This window comes from Hylobates moloch, unplaced genomic scaffold (assembly GCF_009828535.3).
Source record: "Hylobates moloch isolate HMO894 unplaced genomic scaffold, HMol_V3 SCAFFOLD_2, whole genome shotgun sequence".
NCBI classification, from domain to species: Eukaryota; Metazoa; Chordata; class Mammalia; order Primates; family Hylobatidae; genus Hylobates; species Hylobates moloch.
The window spans coordinates 26,373,430-26,392,587 of NW_026652277.1; the positions used below are offsets into that span (position 1 = coordinate 26,373,430).

The 19,158-nt window shown below is 35.3% G+C and overlaps 1 protein-coding gene across 1 annotated transcript; it reads left to right on the forward strand.

Annotated features, from left to right (window-relative positions):
* Positions 1–7,539: 7,539 nt before the first annotated feature.
* Positions 7,540–18,855, forward strand: GIMD1 (GIMAP family P-loop NTPase domain containing 1). Its single transcript, XM_032163577.2, has 3 exons — positions 7,540–7,608; positions 8,891–9,285; positions 17,805–18,855. Exons 1-3 carry the CDS (start codon positions 7,542–7,544, stop codon positions 18,063–18,065), a joined length of 723 nt encoding a protein of 240 aa, XP_032019468.2. The 5' UTR covers positions 7,540–7,541; the 3' UTR covers positions 18,066–18,855.
* The last annotated feature ends 303 nt before the right edge of the window (positions 18,856–19,158 follow it).

Sequence of the window (19,158 nt, forward strand, 5' to 3'; positions counted from 1 at the left end):
TAATCCCAGCTACTGGGGAAGCTGAGTCAGGGAAATTGCTTGATTCAGGGAGGTGGAGGTTGCAGTGAGCCTAGATCACACCACTGCACTCCAGCCTGGACAACAAAGCGAGATTCCACCTCCAAAAATATATATATATATATATATATATGTGTGTGTGTATGTGTGTGGGTGTGTATAAAACATGTGTGTGTGTGTATATATATATAAAACCCAAGACTGAAAATAAAATTAATATCTACAAAGGTGATATACAAAGGACCAACTTGGGCCATAAAGCTATTTTGCCATTTATGAATGCAATCTATTTCTTGCCATTTCCTTTGCCAAGTTAAGCTTACTATTGGGCTACGTATAAATGATTTTTATTCCATTTTGTAATATCCTATATACTTTCCCAAATTGGCCAGAAGACCAAATTCAACTCTTCTACCACATCTGAGCTTATAACAATATGTTTCAGATGATTGTCTCCAAGTACTGTGGGCCTACAGTTTGTTTTTTAGCCCAGCAATTTTATAGCAATATTGTAAAGAAATGACTTCAATTTTATATAATCATGCTTGGCACAGATAATGGCTCTTATCCAGACCTCTTTTAGGAATTATGTAAATATCATATGTCTCTTTTTCAAAATTTACCACCACAGTGTTAGATTACTGACCTCATCTTTAATAGACCACACAACGTATCGACCTTAGCATTTGTCTTTTTTGTGCTTAGCTCATGTGATGAGCACCTGACAACCATTCTTAAAACTGACCACCCACTCGCTCCTGCTCTGCCTCTGACTTAAATCATGCTTGTTAATTTCTTTGGAGACTTGGCTGACAAGCAGGATGTGAGATACTGTGCGGAGCCATGATCACAGAGGTACAATACCAGGTCAGTGTAGGATTTTAATGATGTAGTTATTCCTAATAGTTTGGAGGTATGACGAGAATTAAATAGAACATAAGCAAAAGACTTTTGGAATTCAAATAACATTTTGCCCATCCGTGTATCTCTAATTTATAGTATAATGAATAAGCATATGGTATCCAGATTGAAGTGGATCTGGGTTAGAATTCTATCCTAACCCAGAGCTGTGAGCTGTGTGACTTGGGGAGGATCTTTTTCCTGAGCCTCAGTTTTCTCATCTGGAAAATGACTATAATTGTGTCTACAACACAAACTTGTTATGCGGATTACACCAAAAAAATTACATAAAGCACTTAGCATATGCCTGCCTCAAAAGGCAATCAGCTGGGTGCAGTGGCTCATGCCTGTAATCCAGCACTTTGGGAGGCTGAGGTGGGAGGATCACTTGAGGTCAGGAGTTCGAGATTAGTGTGGCCAACATGGCCAAATCCTGTCTCTACTAAAAATACAACAACTAGCCGGACATGGTGCCCCATGCCTGTAATCCCAGCTGCTTGGGAGACTGAGGCACGAAAATCACTTGAACCTGGAAGGTAGAGGTTGCAGTGAGTGGAGATCATTCCACCTAACTCCAGACTGGGCAACAGAGTGAGACTCTATCTCAAAAAAGGAAAAAGTAATCGCTCCATTAAGTATACTTGTTATTATTATTAATACTATTACTGCTATTATTGTCTGGGTTTTTTTTTTTTGGAAGTCTGTATGATGAATATAGCCCAAATCAATAAGATTGGGCACAAAACAAAAGCAAAGCATGTTATCGCTAAACCTCAACTTTGGGCAACTTTAGCTTTTTTTTTTAGAAAATCCATGATTTCTTGATTTTATGTTTTAGATGTTTTCCCAAAACATTTTGGAGAAAAGAGGCATAAAAATGAAGTACTCATTTACATACACAGTCCTGATAAATTGTACCTTCCATGTCCCCTTTTCTTTTTCCAGTGTGACTTCTCCTCCTCTGTATACCCTGGAACATAACTCTGCTGTACTGGCCAAGTGCTACAGCCGAAACAAGAACAGCATCTGGTTAAGCAGATGTGTATCAACAACTATACTCTGGAAAAAAAGATGTAACTCCAGTTCTGCCACTTAGCAATTGCAAGATCAACCACTCTGTGCCTCAGTGTCCTTTAAAATCAGGTTAATAACACTACCCAATTCAGAGAGCTGTCTGAGATGGTATATTAAAGGGTCCATAAGAGTGCCAAGGCATGTGGTCATGCAACATAAATCTTAGTTTTCTATTACAGTATTCATGGTATGTAGTATTCATACATAGCATTGCATGCACACATACATACAAACATAAAACTGACATTTTCTTTTCTGCATCATGGTAACTACCTTATTTTCCTATGGTGTGTCCTTAGGTAATCTGCATTGCATAGAAATTTACAAAATATAACACCTATTTGATTCTTATTTTCTCAGTATCTTAGTCACTCCCACTATGCATCGTTAGGAATTTGGAAACTCTGAGTTCATGTTTTAGGTCACAAAAATACACTTAAGGCTCTGCTGTTGTTGTTTTACTGTTTCATGCTAACTAAAGACTGCTAAATTGTGAAGCCTTGCTTTATCCCTAGAAAACAGTCAAGATCTGAATTTTATACTAGTGTCTATACCAACTGTGAACTGATACTCTTTGATAGGAGTCTAATAAAATTGTCATGTTGTCCTGATTGATGTATTTTTCCATATCTTCATTTACGTTTACAGTTCATCACTGTGCGAGCAACACACACACACACACACACACACACACACACTTCTCTAACCTAAATATGGGATGGGAAGATAGCAAGGAAGTTAGGGGATTTTCTGACCTTTCTACAGTGAATTGACAGTCTCTTTTATCGGTTCCAACGTTTCAGATATTTTGGTATCAGCAATTCCAGTGATAGTATCTAGGAAGTTAGCTCCATACCACAGCTTTTGCCAGGAAAATAAAAAGGTTATTTTTCCTTAGAAAGTAAAAACTACGTATCCTAAGAAGTTTACAGTTGTTTTAGTGTAGGATCTATTTTCCTTGACTTGAGATTTTCAATTCCTTTGGAAAAAAAAAAAAAAGAAAGAAAGTATCTACCATAAAAGGAGATCTTTGTGGCATGAAGTGTAAATAAATAGGGTGTGACATCTGATATTCATGACCATTATTTCTAAATACCATGTCTATGACATTTATGATACTTTGTATTATGATAAGGAAAGTATCTATTGCTTCCTGGATATTACTAGAATTTATAACATGGAAGTGTTTGTAATGGAATCATGTGCATAAGATAAGTGAGTCTCTAAGAAATTAGAGCCAGTCTATTGTCTGGGCTCAGAGATTGAGGAGTTAATAGCTTTATTAAAGACTATGAGACCCTCTGCCTCTGTGCATTTGGCTAAAAAAAGTATTTATCCATATGGGTTGAATATCTGTTATTTCTTAGGTAAGAAAAATAAAACATAAATCTTTGACATATGAAATTAATTTATGTGAACATATTTTTATGATATTCTATATTATACTATGTCATCTATTTCTCTTGAGTGAATAGAAATGATCTTTTATAAAAAAGAATCTAAACCAGGGTAATAGAATTTAGCAGAAGTGTTTCAAGAATAAGGTTTGGGAGATTTGAGATCATTTGACAAATTTTTTGAGAATCTGAATTAAGCACACTTGTTTTGTTGAAATTTTTTCTTCAACATATTATTTTTCTTTAGTAAGTATAGTATTAGAAAGATATTGATTTTTCACTTGCTCTTGGGGTTTTAGTCATTTCTTCAATAATGACATATATTTGTATGATGAATCACTAATTACAATTATAAATGATAATGCGAGTATATGTATGACTCTCAGTTTTCAACTTAATTGTCTCAGAGTTGGTGAACAAAAGTTTGGTTATTATAAATCAAATTCTTACATCCTCAAGACACCAAATCATACATCTAGCTTATGCTCATGGATATTCTTTTCAAACTATAAAAGGGCAAAATTAAATTGTCACACACACACAGAGAGTGAAAAAAAATTTATTAAGTATAGAAAGCCAAACCTAATATATTAGCCACCTCAGAACAAGAAAGGAAATCTAATAGCAGAAATGAAGATGATTACATATTTTTTAAATCATAAATATGAGCAAGGCAGATATGTGTTTATTATAGTATAAATCATCAAAATCGACACAAAAAACGTCAAATTACTATGGCAGAAATTGTTAAAGTTGTTTGAGAATCCGTTCCAGAAAGTTGTTCAGCTTAAGCTGTCTTCATGGAAGATTTTTCAAACCTTTCAGGGATTTATAATTGCCAAAGGATCTAAATTATTGCAGAGAACCATAAAGGAAGAAACTTTTTCTAATTCATTTTAAAAGGTTGGCATATTTCTGATCTGAAAATCTGACAAATATAGGATAAAAAGAAAAATCCATCTCACTATTGGTAACATTGCTAAAATTATAAATAGATCTTAGAAAATTAAGTAAATACAGTACTCTCTCAAAAGAATATTATATCCTGATTAAGTAATTGCCAACAATTATTTTGCCTCCACACAGTTCACAAGCTAAACAGACTCCCATTATGAATGCCTCTCATCAAAATTGTGTGATTCCTCTCAGCAGTGATTGTTAAAGAACAGGAGTAAATAGGGGGAGTATATGGGTAGATCGCAAAAGGAAATGTCATGTCAATCCCCAAAAAGAGACACTGTCTCATGGTCCCCACGAAATTAAGATTTAGAAGTGGTTCTGTTTTCTTCTATGTTCTTTTCTGTATTTTTAAATGCTTTTTATAATGTATATATCTATAATCTGAAAAATTATATGCCGAAATACTCAGAAGAAAAACAAGCAAGCAAACAAGAAGAACAAAACCAAACAAAAACATCATGAACATTCCTGCATGGGGATGTGACTGGTAGTCTCACTAAAGACCAACCAACCAAGCTTAGACTGAAGATTTATATTCCCATAAATATTTCTGTCCAGACATGGCCATTCTTCATTGGTTCAAGAACCTTCAAACTGCATTCAAATTAAGACCATCTGTCCACCAAATTTAAACTGCTGACCAGTGTCCTAAAACATCCAACAGTAAGATCTGATGCCTTATTCTAAAACTAGCTCAGACTGAGTTAATCAAGTCAGCACCAACCACAACCTGCTTATCGGTGTTCCTCTCAGCTTGGTTAAGTGTTATCCAAGGTTAAAGCCATTTGATCATCCTAACCACAAAATCTGGTCAATACTCTTAATGTCTTCTTTATTAAGAAAAGAAATATCATCAGAGCAAAGGATTAACCATTCAAGCCAGTGAAAATGGGAACTTGTCTAAAACTGTGAAAGTACATTTTAATCAAATTGCTATATCAAGAGCTACTTGCAATAAAACTCATTTGAGTAGAGACAAAATTTTCCTGAGTATAAAGATATGTAAATTATATAAATATAATAAATTATATAAATATAATAAATTATATAAATTAAATATATGCATGTGAATATATATGTATGCCCATATGTTTGTATGTATGTGTGTGTACATATATAAAATTTGAAATACAATAGTTGCTTGTTAGCTAGAGTCACCTTTACACCAAAATATCTCATTTCATCAATTGTGGAAAGTCTAAATGTCCTCCTCATGATTCTGTAAGTTCTTAGGGACTAGTGTCCTTCTAGCTTTAACTTCCTGCCTCTTCTAAATTACTTTAATTCAGATGTCATCCCACAATCTCCAACTTTTGTGGTGCCTGTCCTGCGCTAACACAGGAGTATAGCTTAGACTTTTCCATTAATTTTCATCAAAATAAAACACAAAGCAAAACCAAAAACAAAACAAAAATGAAAAGCCACCTTCACGTAAGAAAACTGTAAATATGGCTGACTTTAAAATAGTTCCTTAGCCCTTTACATTTACAAAACTGAGAGATGTAGCTTTCTGCCCTACTATAATGTCATAGTTCTTCATTCTCTCCTTCCCTGTTCCTTCCTTCCCTCCCTGCATCTCTCTCTCACTTCCTCATTTTATGTCTCTCACTCCCTCTCTCCTTTTATAGCCTGATCTTCTCTACTCTTTTCTTGGCTTTTCCCCTTCGCCAGCAGGTTGGCTGTTACTTTCTGTGAGTTTAGCTCGTGTTGTCAGGATCCCGTTTTCTACCTCAAGTAGCTAAATTAAACAATTTTCTCAGACAGTACCCTTCCTAAGAGAAATTCGGCAGCCAGCTGTTAAAAGATAATACATTTTTTATCCCTACTACATTATATTTAGCCAAGTTGGTGAAAATGTAATTTTTCAGATTATTCTTTCACCTTGATTCAAAAAATTAATCTTTCAACATCATCTAATAATAAATTATTCTGCTATAAGACCTCTAAATTGACTCAAATCTAAAATCTGCCTTAGACTTATGAAAAATTATCAAAAAAATTTCAATTTTACTGGAACGTATAATCACGCTCGTGAATTCTGAACTTTATTTTTTAAACAGTCAGCTGTTGCATTCAGCAAATGATTTAAACTGTAACTTTGAAGTCGGGCGAGGGGGTGGTTGAAAAACTAAGAGCTTATGCTTGCCGTGTTCTGTAAGGAACATAGGAAAGAAAGTTTGGATTTGTTCTTCTTCAGAAAATCCCCCACATAGTTAATATGTGTTTATGTAGATGGTTGAAGAATGTCCGTTTACAGTTTAAGGAAGAAAAATTAAATTCTGGCTCAAAAATCACTTCTTAGGAAACAGGCTGCTACTGCCACCTGGGGGAGATTCTTTCCACTTCATTCAAGAAACCCAATGTGTTTATCAGATGAAGGAAGGCAGTTCGTGCTTTCCTTGTCACAGCTACACAGGAAGAAGACTTTTTAACTCTCTGCCCATGCAGTCATAAGGCACTCCAGATTCTCCAAGTTTCTTTCACCCAGAAATACATATTTCATCGACTTTTTGAGAAATACAAGAGAAGATGAATCAGACTATAACCATACTACTAAAAGCACCAAGAAAGTATTTTGGATCAGTATGGGTAATATACTAAGAAGTAGAAAAAATAAAATTTGAGTTTTCAGTAAGAAAATAAAACTCAAGTTTTTAAGAAAAAATGTATTTGACTTCGTTATAGTTAATTTTACTCCTTTCCTTAAATATACTATCATTAATTGATATGAAAGCTACATGTGCTGATATAATCATCCCAGTGGTTTCATAAATTAGGATAAAATAATACATTTTATTATATGAATATAGCAAAAAGAATTATCTTAAAAAATCTGAAAAGTTTTATGAACTACTGATGTGAAGTCATGATCTAGTTGTAGATCATGAAAAAATTGTAATCATTGCTAAAGAATGTCTAATTTCTGTTTAATACCCATATTGCATTTCTTTATGCTATATATAAGTTGTTACCTATAAGAAATGCACAAAATAAAAAAATACTAAAAATAGAATGTTTCAGTACCTATTAAAATTACAAGTCTGTCAAGTGTCATAAAAAAGTCAGTGCTGATTAGGGGAAGACAACTAATCACTTATAAAGAGGCTGTCTGGTAATAAATTAACTAAATAAAATACATACGGTGTCAGTCCCGGAGTGGTACAATAACGCTATCAGAAGGCGAAAGTTCATATGAAAGAGCAACTGTGCCAGGGCGAGAGACGTCTTTGTGGAGAAAGCATTTTCAAGACTGGAAAAGGTAAGTGAAATATAGCAGATGAATTTGGATTGCATAATTAATTTTCTAAAAACATTACACCCTGATTTAGGAGTAAAAAGAAATTGACCGCATCTCACTGCAGTTGACACCACTGAATGAGCTGGGGGAGCTGGTGTGAACTGGAGGGACCTGCAAAATGAGTGTCTTTTTATGGAGGTATGAAGCTGCTTCAAGGTATTCACATTAGGGTGTGGGTATAATGGAGTGAGGGGCATTAAAGGACAAGAAGGACCTGTAGTACTTAAAACTGTGTAATAAAGTTACAAGATCTAAGCGAAAATAATAAATATGTAATATTAAACTGTCTTTATTTCTGAATCAGTAGCGTGGGCAGTTTTAGCAATTGGCAAGTAACTCTGCTTATAAATCTAGTGAAAATGATTAATGACCTTAAAATGCTATGGGGGATCATGCTGTGTACAAAGGATCGGCCACTGTACAGGTATTGTACATGGAATAGATTCTCCCAAGATTCTCCCCCCTTCTAACTGAGCTGCCCAATATGTTAGGCTTTACTTTCTTTATTAAAGAGCCAACACTTACACTAATGGACCATAGAGATGGTTTATTAATTATTTTATAACAGAAATTACAAGTAGTTTGTATTTTCACCAATGTTCCCTGGTTGTAAAAAAAATAAATTTTGGTAAACAGGAACAGAAGTCTTCTTTAACATTATTCATATTTCATCGGAAAGAAGCATTCAGGAAATCAGGAAGGACGATTTCTTGCAGATACCACTTGTGTATTCAGGCAGTGGGCGGGGAAGTGGGAAGATGGGGGATGTTGTTAAAAAGCAACTCCTACTGTTCTATTCTTGCTTCTCCAGTAGTGAATAACTTTTAAATACTACTGCTAGCTTTGCCCCTGAGCTCAGGAACTTCAACACCTTTTCCTAAACCAACTCACTTACCACATTGATGAGTTAACATATTTCTCCTAAACATGGTTTATATGATCTTCATGTAATTTGGGATTTTTTCCCTCATTTTCTGCAATTACTGTTTCCTAAATCCTTCCTTATCTGTATTTGACTTCTCTCTCCCTTCTCATTGTAAACTGGTAATATTTCCACATTCCCTTCTGTCACTGGGGCATCTCTACTTTAGTGGAGCAGTCCTCCTCCATGCTTTAGTCACTACGAATGAAGGGAAAACAAATCGAAAATCGTACTTGGAGTGCAACTAGGCCAGGTAAGAAACCTTACATTGGGGGAATGTAGAAGCCTAATTATGCGTGCTATGCCTTTGTTTTCCTACAGCCATGACAGACCCCAACAAGATCATCATCAACTTGGCCCTCTTTGGCATGACTCAGAGTGGAAAAAGTTCTGCTGGAAACATTCTGCTGGGAAGCACAGACTTTCACAGCAGCTTTGCTCCCTGTTCTGTGACCACATGTTGTAGCCTGGGCCGCAGTTGTTACCTCCACAGCTTCATGCGTCGAGGTGGGCTAGAGGTAGACCTGCAGGTCCAGGTGTTGGACACTCCAGGTTATCCACACAGCAGGCTGAGCAAGAGCTATGTGAAACAGGAAGTCAAAGAGGCTCTGGCACATCACTTCGGGCAAGAGGGTCTCCACCTTGCACTCCTGGTTCAGAGAGCAGATGTGCCTTTCTGTGGGCAGGAAGTAACTGACCCAGTCCAGATGATCCAGGTAATACTAAGATGCAATTACACTAATGCCATTATTACTTCTTGGAGGACATTATCCTAATAGTAAAGAACCATTAACTGGTAAAAATAATAATTTAAACAACTAAGTGTTGGTCACCCAGGAATAGTCAGTAAAAATTATTTGATTTTCCCAAGTCATTTTTATGACTTCCTTCAGAGGAACCCAATCAGCCATTTTACAACTGGTTTGTAGAAAAAAAAAATTGAGATATTAAACTTCAGAGGTTAACCAAGCCTCAAACTCCTAGAACAAAAAACCCGAATAAGTTTGTAAAATGTTTTCCCTGGACTGTCTGTATCAGAATCAACTGGGCTGTTTGTTAAAGAAGATTGATCCAAAACGTACTGAAACAGAATCTCAGGAGTGGAGCCTGCATATCTGTATTTTCATAATTTTCCATGTATTTCTCAAAAACAGTCAGGTCTTAGAATCGCTGAACTTAAACACCGATTTGCATCCATTCAGCATCAAAGGGACAATCTCTTATAGTTCACCAAGAAATGGGTGCTCATTCACTGACTTGGTCATTGAACACTCTATTGAGCATCTAAACAGTGCTTAATTACTGGTAAATGAGACACGAGCCCTTCCTTCAGAAAGTTTACGGTCTAGAAGAGGAAAATTAGATAAACAAACCAGAAAAAGACAATGCATTAAGTGCCAAAGTAGTATAATGAATAAGAGGGGGTTTCATAAGACTTAAGTCATAGTGAGCATTCAAGGGAGAGTTATGCATTATTTATAGGAAAACAATTTGGAACTTCAGATTCTTTGCTTGCCTTATCAGCTGTAGCATAAGTGACTGCTCCGTTCTAGCCAAAGGAAGATCACAGGGACCTCAGGTTGAGCATAAATAACACATGCCACCTTTCCCTGGTGTTCTGTTCCAATTTGTTTGCTTGTTCATTCATTATAGGTCACTAAGTTGGAGGCTTATTCACAGTCTCCAACTGTGAATAAGGAGAGGAGCTGGATAAGAGGCCTGGATACGACCATAGCTAGAAGATGGAGGGAGTTGGGAGTTTATGTGTGTATGTGTGTGTGTGTATGTGTGTGTACGTGTGTGTGTGTGTGTATATGATATGTGGACTATTACTAACAATAGTCCACACAGCCCTGTGTAGACGATTACTAACAATTCCTGGAAACTATTCATTGAGCTGCTCTATTCTATTCAATCTGTTGATTCTTCAGTCTGAGTCAATCTAAGTTTAGCTGCTGGACTTCACTAGTGTTACTCCAGAGCCTCAATGAGTCACTGAGCTCAGAGACACCAGGTCTACTAGAAGCTCCACAGTTAAACTTTTACAGAATGGTGAACAGATCTTTTCTGTTCAAGCATAACTTGTAAAAATGCTACCCTTCTTTTGGTTCAGTCTCGGCTCATACTGACATAGGCCCTGTTACAGCCCAGAAAGATAGTTACTTTGTTTTAATGAAGATTTTTTTTCCTTTAACTAGAAAAGATACTTCTACATGACAGATACACGCATTGTTTTTCAGTAACTGTGCATGTTTCTAAAAATGAAAAAAAAACCCAGCCATATGTATTATCACAAGAAACTAGAGGAAAAATCGGGGTGACAAGAGCATAAAAAATGCTCATCATGTAACTCCTGAAAAACCAAGGACCTGCTATACAAAAGTAAAGAAGAATAGAAGATGATTGCAATTAAGAAACAACATGGGATCTAAGAAAGCCCACAAGCCTCCTCCAAATTACGAAAGCCTGTATTTCAAGCAGTGTTTCTGGTAGAAATCAAGTGGTGGGAAGCCTGCATCCATGTCATCAGTAGAATCTTTAGACAGTTCTTAAAAATTCATTTAAAGCTATTATTTAGTAAACATTTAGATGAGGCTATAGATGGATATAATTCAGTAAATGCAGTCAATACATAAACAACTCTTTTTCAAAAGCTACCCTGACTCTCTCTATACGTCTCAATATTTCCCTACCATGAACCTATGCTGAGCCCAAAAGTTATTTTAAATGACATACATTTTGAAAATAGGTTTTACTAGTTTTAGGATATAGGACAATAATGTCATCTGTGAGGCTTTTTTATATATGTGAACTCAATTCATACATGTCTTTGGTCTTTTAAAACCATATTTGGCATATAGTCTTCTCTTACAGCTGCCTTCCAAATCAGTGTGCAATTCAGGAATTGAAGGCATCGAGGAGATGAGCTAGGGCAAAGCTCAGATCCCAAATATTTCTTTCTGAAATAAATAACTTCCATCTCCCAAGAAAATCAGCAGCCAAGGTTTAATAATCTTGAGTGGCCTATGATCCCTGGGAGCACTGCAGACCTATTCCAGGGTTCTACTATGGTCTTTGGTTGATGGTCACTTAAGCACAGGCTGGCTGTTTTTTGATCTTCCTGAAGGTGCCTCAGCTGCTGGTGGCAGCCATCTGTATGTGCTCACAGATTGGAAGCAGTTGCAGAGTGTCTGAATATTCAACAGGACCAGCAGCTGTTAGGAAGGAGGAAGAAACTGTTAAGTCCTCAGGTTTCAGGCACACTATGGATTTTTTTTTCTTCCTGACTGATGTAAAATGGAGTATGGAGTATCTGCCTTCTTTCTTTTACTCCTTTGCAGGGGCACTGACTAGTGCTGTAGAAGGAGTCTACCAAGCCAGAGTCAGAGAAGTAGCTTCTTCTTTCCCATGCCTCCCTGTTGTCTCTTTAAATATCTTCCCCAATTTGTACTCTAATATTTTGCAGAGGAGTTATATGCTACTGGCTGTGACGATGGAAACATTTTCCCCAAATGATCCCTTTTTCTTTCTGTTAGGCCTTTATTAATTTACAGCAAAATGAAAGACATATCAGTGAGTCATGTCCCCAAAATCAAGAAATAGAAGGAAGAATTTATTCGACTATTATCTGGAATCTCATTTGAATGTTTATAAACCCACAAATAATGAATCAGACAAGATATAATATAGTCACCTCAGGAAAGAGCTGGCATACAGCCAAGCTGCACTAGGAATTGTGCCTAGGTATTGCCTATGGTCCATTTTTCCCCCCACTATTATGATATTCTGTATTATTACTGTGTACAAGCAAGTTTCAAGCATGTACTTTTATTTCATAATCAACAACCGAACTGTTGATGTTGCATACGAATGTGTTTACAAAAAGCTCAGAAAAGCTAATTCAGAGCCTGAAAATAACTAAATTAAGATTATGGGCTTAGTTGTTAGAATTTAGTTAAAAAAACAAGCCTAATTACTTTATAGGTGTATGACTATAAATGCTACTAAAACTTTCTTGGTTTCAATTCCTAACTTGTAATGTGGAGATAATTTTATGTATGTTAAGAGTTCTGAGCATTATATTTAATAAATACATCATGCCCAGTATTGTGCCTACTTACAGTAGGTCACAGAAAATGGTAAAGTATTACTAGCATTGTTGTTGTTATTGTTACGATCACTACCGAGATTGTGAATGAGTACTCATTCAAATGAACTAAGATATGGGCAAGATAGCATAGAGATTAAGAGATGGGTTCTAAAGTGTTCAAGTCTTAGCTACTTATTTGCTTTGTGATCTCGGGCAAGTAACTTCTCTAAACTTCATTGGCCAATTGAGAAAGACAGTACTGTCTACTTCATTGGGTTACTTGTGGGATTAATGCCTTTTTAACAGTAAATGATATAGCTTAGGCACAGGCACGTGGCAAGTGCACAGCAAATAGCTCTGGACATTATTATTTTATTGTTAGTATTTGTCTTAACCTAAAATTAGGAAATAGTGTTTTTTAGGTTTATCCTGGTAGACTTACAAAGAAAATAAGAGCAAAATCAAATTTACATGGCCCTGATTTATAACCATAAGAAGTAACTTTTTTATTAATTTAGAAAAAAAATCTGGAAAAATCTTCACTGGCTTAGTATGGTTAAATTGAAAAGCCCCAATTTAGTGGGAAAGACGGGGGACCTTGGTTCCAGGTCCAAGCCTGTCAATAATCAGCCATATGACTTTGGCCAAGTCATTCAACACCCCAAGTCCTCAATACCCTCATCTGTAAAATGAGGCAGTTTATACAGATGATCTCTGAGGTTGAATATTCTCTGGATCTGGCCTAATGAGAGATTATCACTCAGCTTTGGCTCTCTGAAAAGGAACATGTTATATTTTAATTGGGGTGAGAGTAAGGGAATAGCATAAAGTATAAAAAAATGGTCCTGATTGTCCTCCTGTTCCGTGATAATTTTTTTCTCAGTTGATGTAATAGTTGGCTTTTTGTTTGTTTGTTTCCCCCCAAAAAGTCCAGATGCTATGATTTCATCAACCACAAACAAATGGGGCAGGGCTGGTGAGGTCCTGGGAAAATGAACATAATTCCTGGATAACAAAGTTTATATCCTAACCAGTAGTCCCAAAAGGACTAAATGGACTCATACCCATTAGCACTCAAACCAAACAATTCATGATTGATGGTAAAATTTTCATCTAGCTTAGTACTATATTTAAATTATTAACACCAGATAACTTACATTGACTTATCTTGCTTTTGGATTTTTATGTGAGGTATCAATCAACTGTAATTATTCTTTCTCTGGGTCCATAGAGAACATGTTTGGCCACTAACATGATGACTATTCAGCAAGCAACACTACTTTCAAATATTCAACAATTTTCTGGCCAAAATCGACTTAAAAGATTTTAAGCTAAATCAACCACTCTCTTCTGTTTTTGGCAGTAATTCAAAAGTGCAATTTCTCTCACAGTTTAAGATATGAGCATCCTTTCATAAATAATTATAAATATGTAAAAACTTCATAGTGGCTGAACACGTGGACTTTTAAGTGGCATGGAGCTTACAAATCTATTATCCTTAGGTGCTTTAACTTATTTTCTCTGAATGAGACTGTGGTTTAAAGTATGGGAAATATCTGGTGGAGACCAAAAGGGAACATGTTAATGTTACAATACAGAAAAACAGGAACAAAAGAAATACTACGAAAGTTAAACCATTTACTTCATTAAGTACTAACCTAGAAAGAAAATAATTCTGTGTTATGATACAGAACTCAAGAAAGGACTGCTTGTGCCAAATAGTTTATTTAGCATGCACTTGTATTGTAGCAATACTGTATTTCAAAAATATTTAAGGAGGCAAATACCTTATCCATTAAGTCAGTGAGGCTCAAAAATGTTTAATAACAGGTATGATCCACACATCTGCCAATAGATACCTAAGGGTAAGTTTAGGATGGCTCTCAAGGAGTTAAGAGCTGTAGCTATCTAATAATTTGTATGAAAACCTTTTGATATTTGACAATCAGTATGATCATATTCATAGTGTACTTGGTGAATATCAGGTCTGGCTCTAAATTTGATAATCTTTCAGAGATAAGAGTGATCAAAGATCAATAGCAGTACTTGTTTAGAAATAAAATCTCAATGCTGTACAATGTCAATCACGCTTGATTACATTAATTACCTTGTTAATTCCTACATATTTTTTAAGAATCTGGTCACTGCATCATCACATGCAAGACACTTTGTCTGATCTTTCCTTTTTACCCCTACTTCCCACCTCCACCCCAAAATGGGCAAAATGATCACCTTTATAATGCTAACATAATTTCTATCACACTTGGAATTGAAACAAATTCAAAGTATTTCTTTCCTGTCTATCTCCCTTCCTAAGTTAATTTAGTACACAAAAATCTCCACTAACTGTGAACAGAATATGTCTGTCTTGTTCCACACCTGTCCCTGCCGTGTAGAAAATGCCTAGAACAAAGTAGACCCTCAATAAATATTTGCAGAAGGAATAAATCATCTAAAATGCTTTATAAAATTCAAATTCCAGGCTCCAGCCCTAATGGTTCTGCTGCATTTTTAGAAAGCCTCCCAGGTGATTCTGATGAAAATGATCCAGGGATCGCTGTATTCCCAGAGCCCAGATCTAATATACTTAGTACTTTATTAATTTTTTTAGCCACTTGAATTAGTTTGCTAGGGCTGCTTTAACAAAGTACCACAATCTGGGTGGCATAAACAGGAGGTATTTACTGTCTTTCAGTTCTGGAGGCTAGAAGGCTGAAATCAAGGTGTTGTCAGGGTTGGCTCCTTCTGATAGCTGTGAGAGAAGATCTGTTCCAGGCTTCTTTCTTTGGCTTGTAGATGGCTATCTTCATGTACGCATGGCACTCTCCCAGGACTTGCATCTTTGCCCAAATTTCCCTTTTTTATAAGGACACCAATCATACTAGACAGAGACTCACCCTAATGACCTTAGCTTAAAGAATTATATTTGCAATGACCCTATTTCCAAATAAGATCACATCCAGAAGAACTGGGGATCAGAATTTCAACACATGAGTTTGGCGGAGGATGCAATTCAACCCATAACATCACTGTTCATTTACTTTGCAACTCTGTGACTTCTCTTCCAGCAGAGACCTGTTAACGATATACTGAATATACAACAAACTCTGAAGAGGTCTGCTAATTTTGCTACGTTACCATTAGGCAAAATGGGATGTTGACATTATATGGATACTAATTTTTTAAAAATTTATTTTTTAAAGTTTAGAGTCTTTCTATTACAGTAATTATTCCCTAATATACTGATCATGAAACTTTAAGCAGGGTATTTTTAGAAGGAATAGAAATATGCAGTTATTCTATGGTGGGTGTACATAGAAAAATTTTGAACACATATGAAGAAAAAGTTTGGGCCTATTCTTTGAAAGAGTCCCTCTGAATAGAAAATAGTCCAGACTACAGGCAAATTCATGACGATAAACTGCAAAAAAAAAAAAAAAAAAAGCTTTACAAAGATTAATTATACTTCAAAACCAAACCCTCAAAAGAAATAAATAGAACCCTAAGCCTTCTATTTGAGATGATAATGAGAGTCTAAATTCCAAATTAATTTAACAGATGTTTACTGAGAGTTTACAATGTGCTAAAAGCTTTGATTGATATGGAAAGACATGAATCTTGCCTTCAGAGTTCACTATGAAGTTGTAAAAATTGATGTATAAATAAATGACTCTGATAAAAGCCAGACTGTATCAGTTGTAATTGGTGACCATGATTGTGATGTTTCTAACTTTAAATGTTTTGTCCCGTAGTTCTCATGAGTATTTTCATGTTAGATTTACCTATCCAGATTCCTTCCTTCCTTACTCCTGCTTGCCTTCCTTCCTTCCTTTCTCCTTTCTTCCTTTTCTGTTTTCTTTCTTATTTCCTTCTTCTTTTTTCTTTCTTTTCAATTTTTCAATATTATAAATTCTAATCCTGTATTTTTTATGTACATTGAAAATGATTTCCCAGACTATCTTTCAATATTTTCAATAATTTTTTAAAACCAGAGTTTGTACTAATACGCATAACTCAAAGTCTTTATAAGTCAGTTTGCCAATATCATAATGGAGATAATAATAGTATCTCCCACAAAGAATTGCATTAAGCTTCAAAAGAGGTAAACATGTAAAGTGCTTAGCATAATATCTGGCACTAAATGTTAGTTTTTCTCCCTTCTTTCTTTCTTCTGATTATTAAAGGTCTTGGGTGTTTCTTATTATGTTTATTCCTAGGCATTTTGTATTTTTCTTGCTATAAACTGGTAGTAGCTTGGAAATATTTTGGTAATAGAAGTGTTCGGAATGGAGGTAATGTTATTTTGTTGTCACATTGTGATTTCATGTAACTTTAGAAATATCCCCAAAAATTCAAGGGTTATTTCTAGATGCCTTTTATTTACATGAACAATTTGCCACATGCTGTTACTTCTGCTTTATATCAGCTTTTATTCACTAATCAAACAAGAATTTATTACATAACCAACTTCCACATATTACTAAACAGAGGAACGTCAATCTTCAGTGTTTTTCAACCACATTAGAGGAAGTCATTAGATAAATTGGGTTCCATTCTAAGCATGTGAAGTCAGGAAGATGAGACTCACAGTTATAATATTTTGTGGTTCGTCCAAATCACCAAATGTATTTTTATCTTAGCTTTTCCATTACATGTCACCTGATTAATCAATAGATTCTTCACAGATTATGTAATTTTATATCTTTAGTAGATGCTTTTAATGATAATGATAACACATTTCTACAAAAAGTAAAAGATAAAACAATTCCGTTGACTAAGGTCCTCTGACTTAAATTCAGTGGCTTTAATGGAGTCAGACAAGTATAAATGATTACTGAATGTTGAAAAATCTATGCAGCAATGATAATATGCAGTTTTGAGGTTGTGTGTATATCAATTATCATAGTCAAATAAAAGAGACAATTTAATTCCCTGTTTAATCCTGCCTTTTTCAGAAAGTCAAGCCTTTTCCCTCCATTTACTTACAATACTTGATCCTGTCTTCATTTCCTACATTGTATATCAGCTTTCGGAAACATAATAATATGGATCTGCTGGCTATCTATATTGGACCGTAATAAATCCTTTGCTCATTTTTGAGGAATATAGTTCAAGTTCAATAGTTATTTAACTTCTCTCTTTCAGGAACTTCTTGGACGTGCTTGGATGAATTACACAGCCATTCTTTTTACCCATGCAGAAAAAATGGAAGAGGCCGGGCTTACTGAAGATAAATATTTACACGAGGCCTCTGATACCCTGATAACGCTGCTAAATTCTATTCAGCACAAATATGTTTTCCAGTACAAAAAAGGAAAATCACTCAATGAACAAAGAATGAAAATCTTAGAAAGAATTATGGAATTTATAAAAGAGAATTGTTACCAAGTTCTTACCTTTAAATAAAATTTAGGTAAAAGGAAAGGAGCATTGGGTATTGGAGTCAGAACCTAGCTACAAAGAATGCCTTTATTGACATGAATGTGGACCATAAGTATTCTGATATGCTGCTGGTGAGAGTGTACATTGGTATAACCACTTTGGAAAACTAGAAGTTAAAAAGAACATCAATGATTCAAGATTTCTAATGCAAATCCCATGATATAGCAGTTACACTTCTAAGTGTATATCCAACATAAATGTGTACATTTGTGTACTAGAAGACATGTATGCACAATAATGTTCACGGAACTACTATTCAAAAGCTAAACATACAGACTATTCAAATGTCTATTAATATTAGAATGGTTAAGCAAATTGTGATATGTTCCCACAGTGGGATATTGGAATAAGTAATTAGAATAAGCAAGCTCAACTATACCTAACAATACCAATGAATTGCCCAAACATAATGTTGAAAAATAAGCCAGACATAAAAGAGTACATACTCCATGATTCCATGTGCAGAAAGTTCAAAAACAGTAAAGCAAATGTAATCTAAACTACTCTGATGGTAGAAGTGCTGGAAATTGGGACAGTGGTTAACCTTGGGGAGGGGATTGTGAGTGAAAGGTTACACTTGGTGTGGCTTCTGAGATTCTGGTCATGTTCTTTTGTTCTCTTGATTTGGAGCCTGGTTTCACAGGATTTGTTCACTTTGTGAAAATGCAACAACAAACACTTGTGATTTATAAAGTACTTGTATATGCTATATTTAAATAAAAGTTAAAAATAATTAGTTATTATCCATTAAAAAGGAACTAGCTCCACTGCTTACTTGATGCCAGAAAAGAAAAATTGTTTAAACTTGTCAGAGTCTGTTTCCGTCTTTGGAATACCTACTCATAGTTATTGTAATGATTAAATGCCATGGCACATGGTAGTTGCTTAAAATATGTTAATTTTCTTTTCCACTTCCTTGTAACCCGTGGTTTCGATTTCAGTTTGGAAACATTTGGTAAAAACTCAGAGCAAGCCCTTTAGCAAAAATGAGTATAACAATTGTGATAATTGACTATGAATAAAGCCTTGACTAAAGACCTTCTACCTTTGAAGGTTG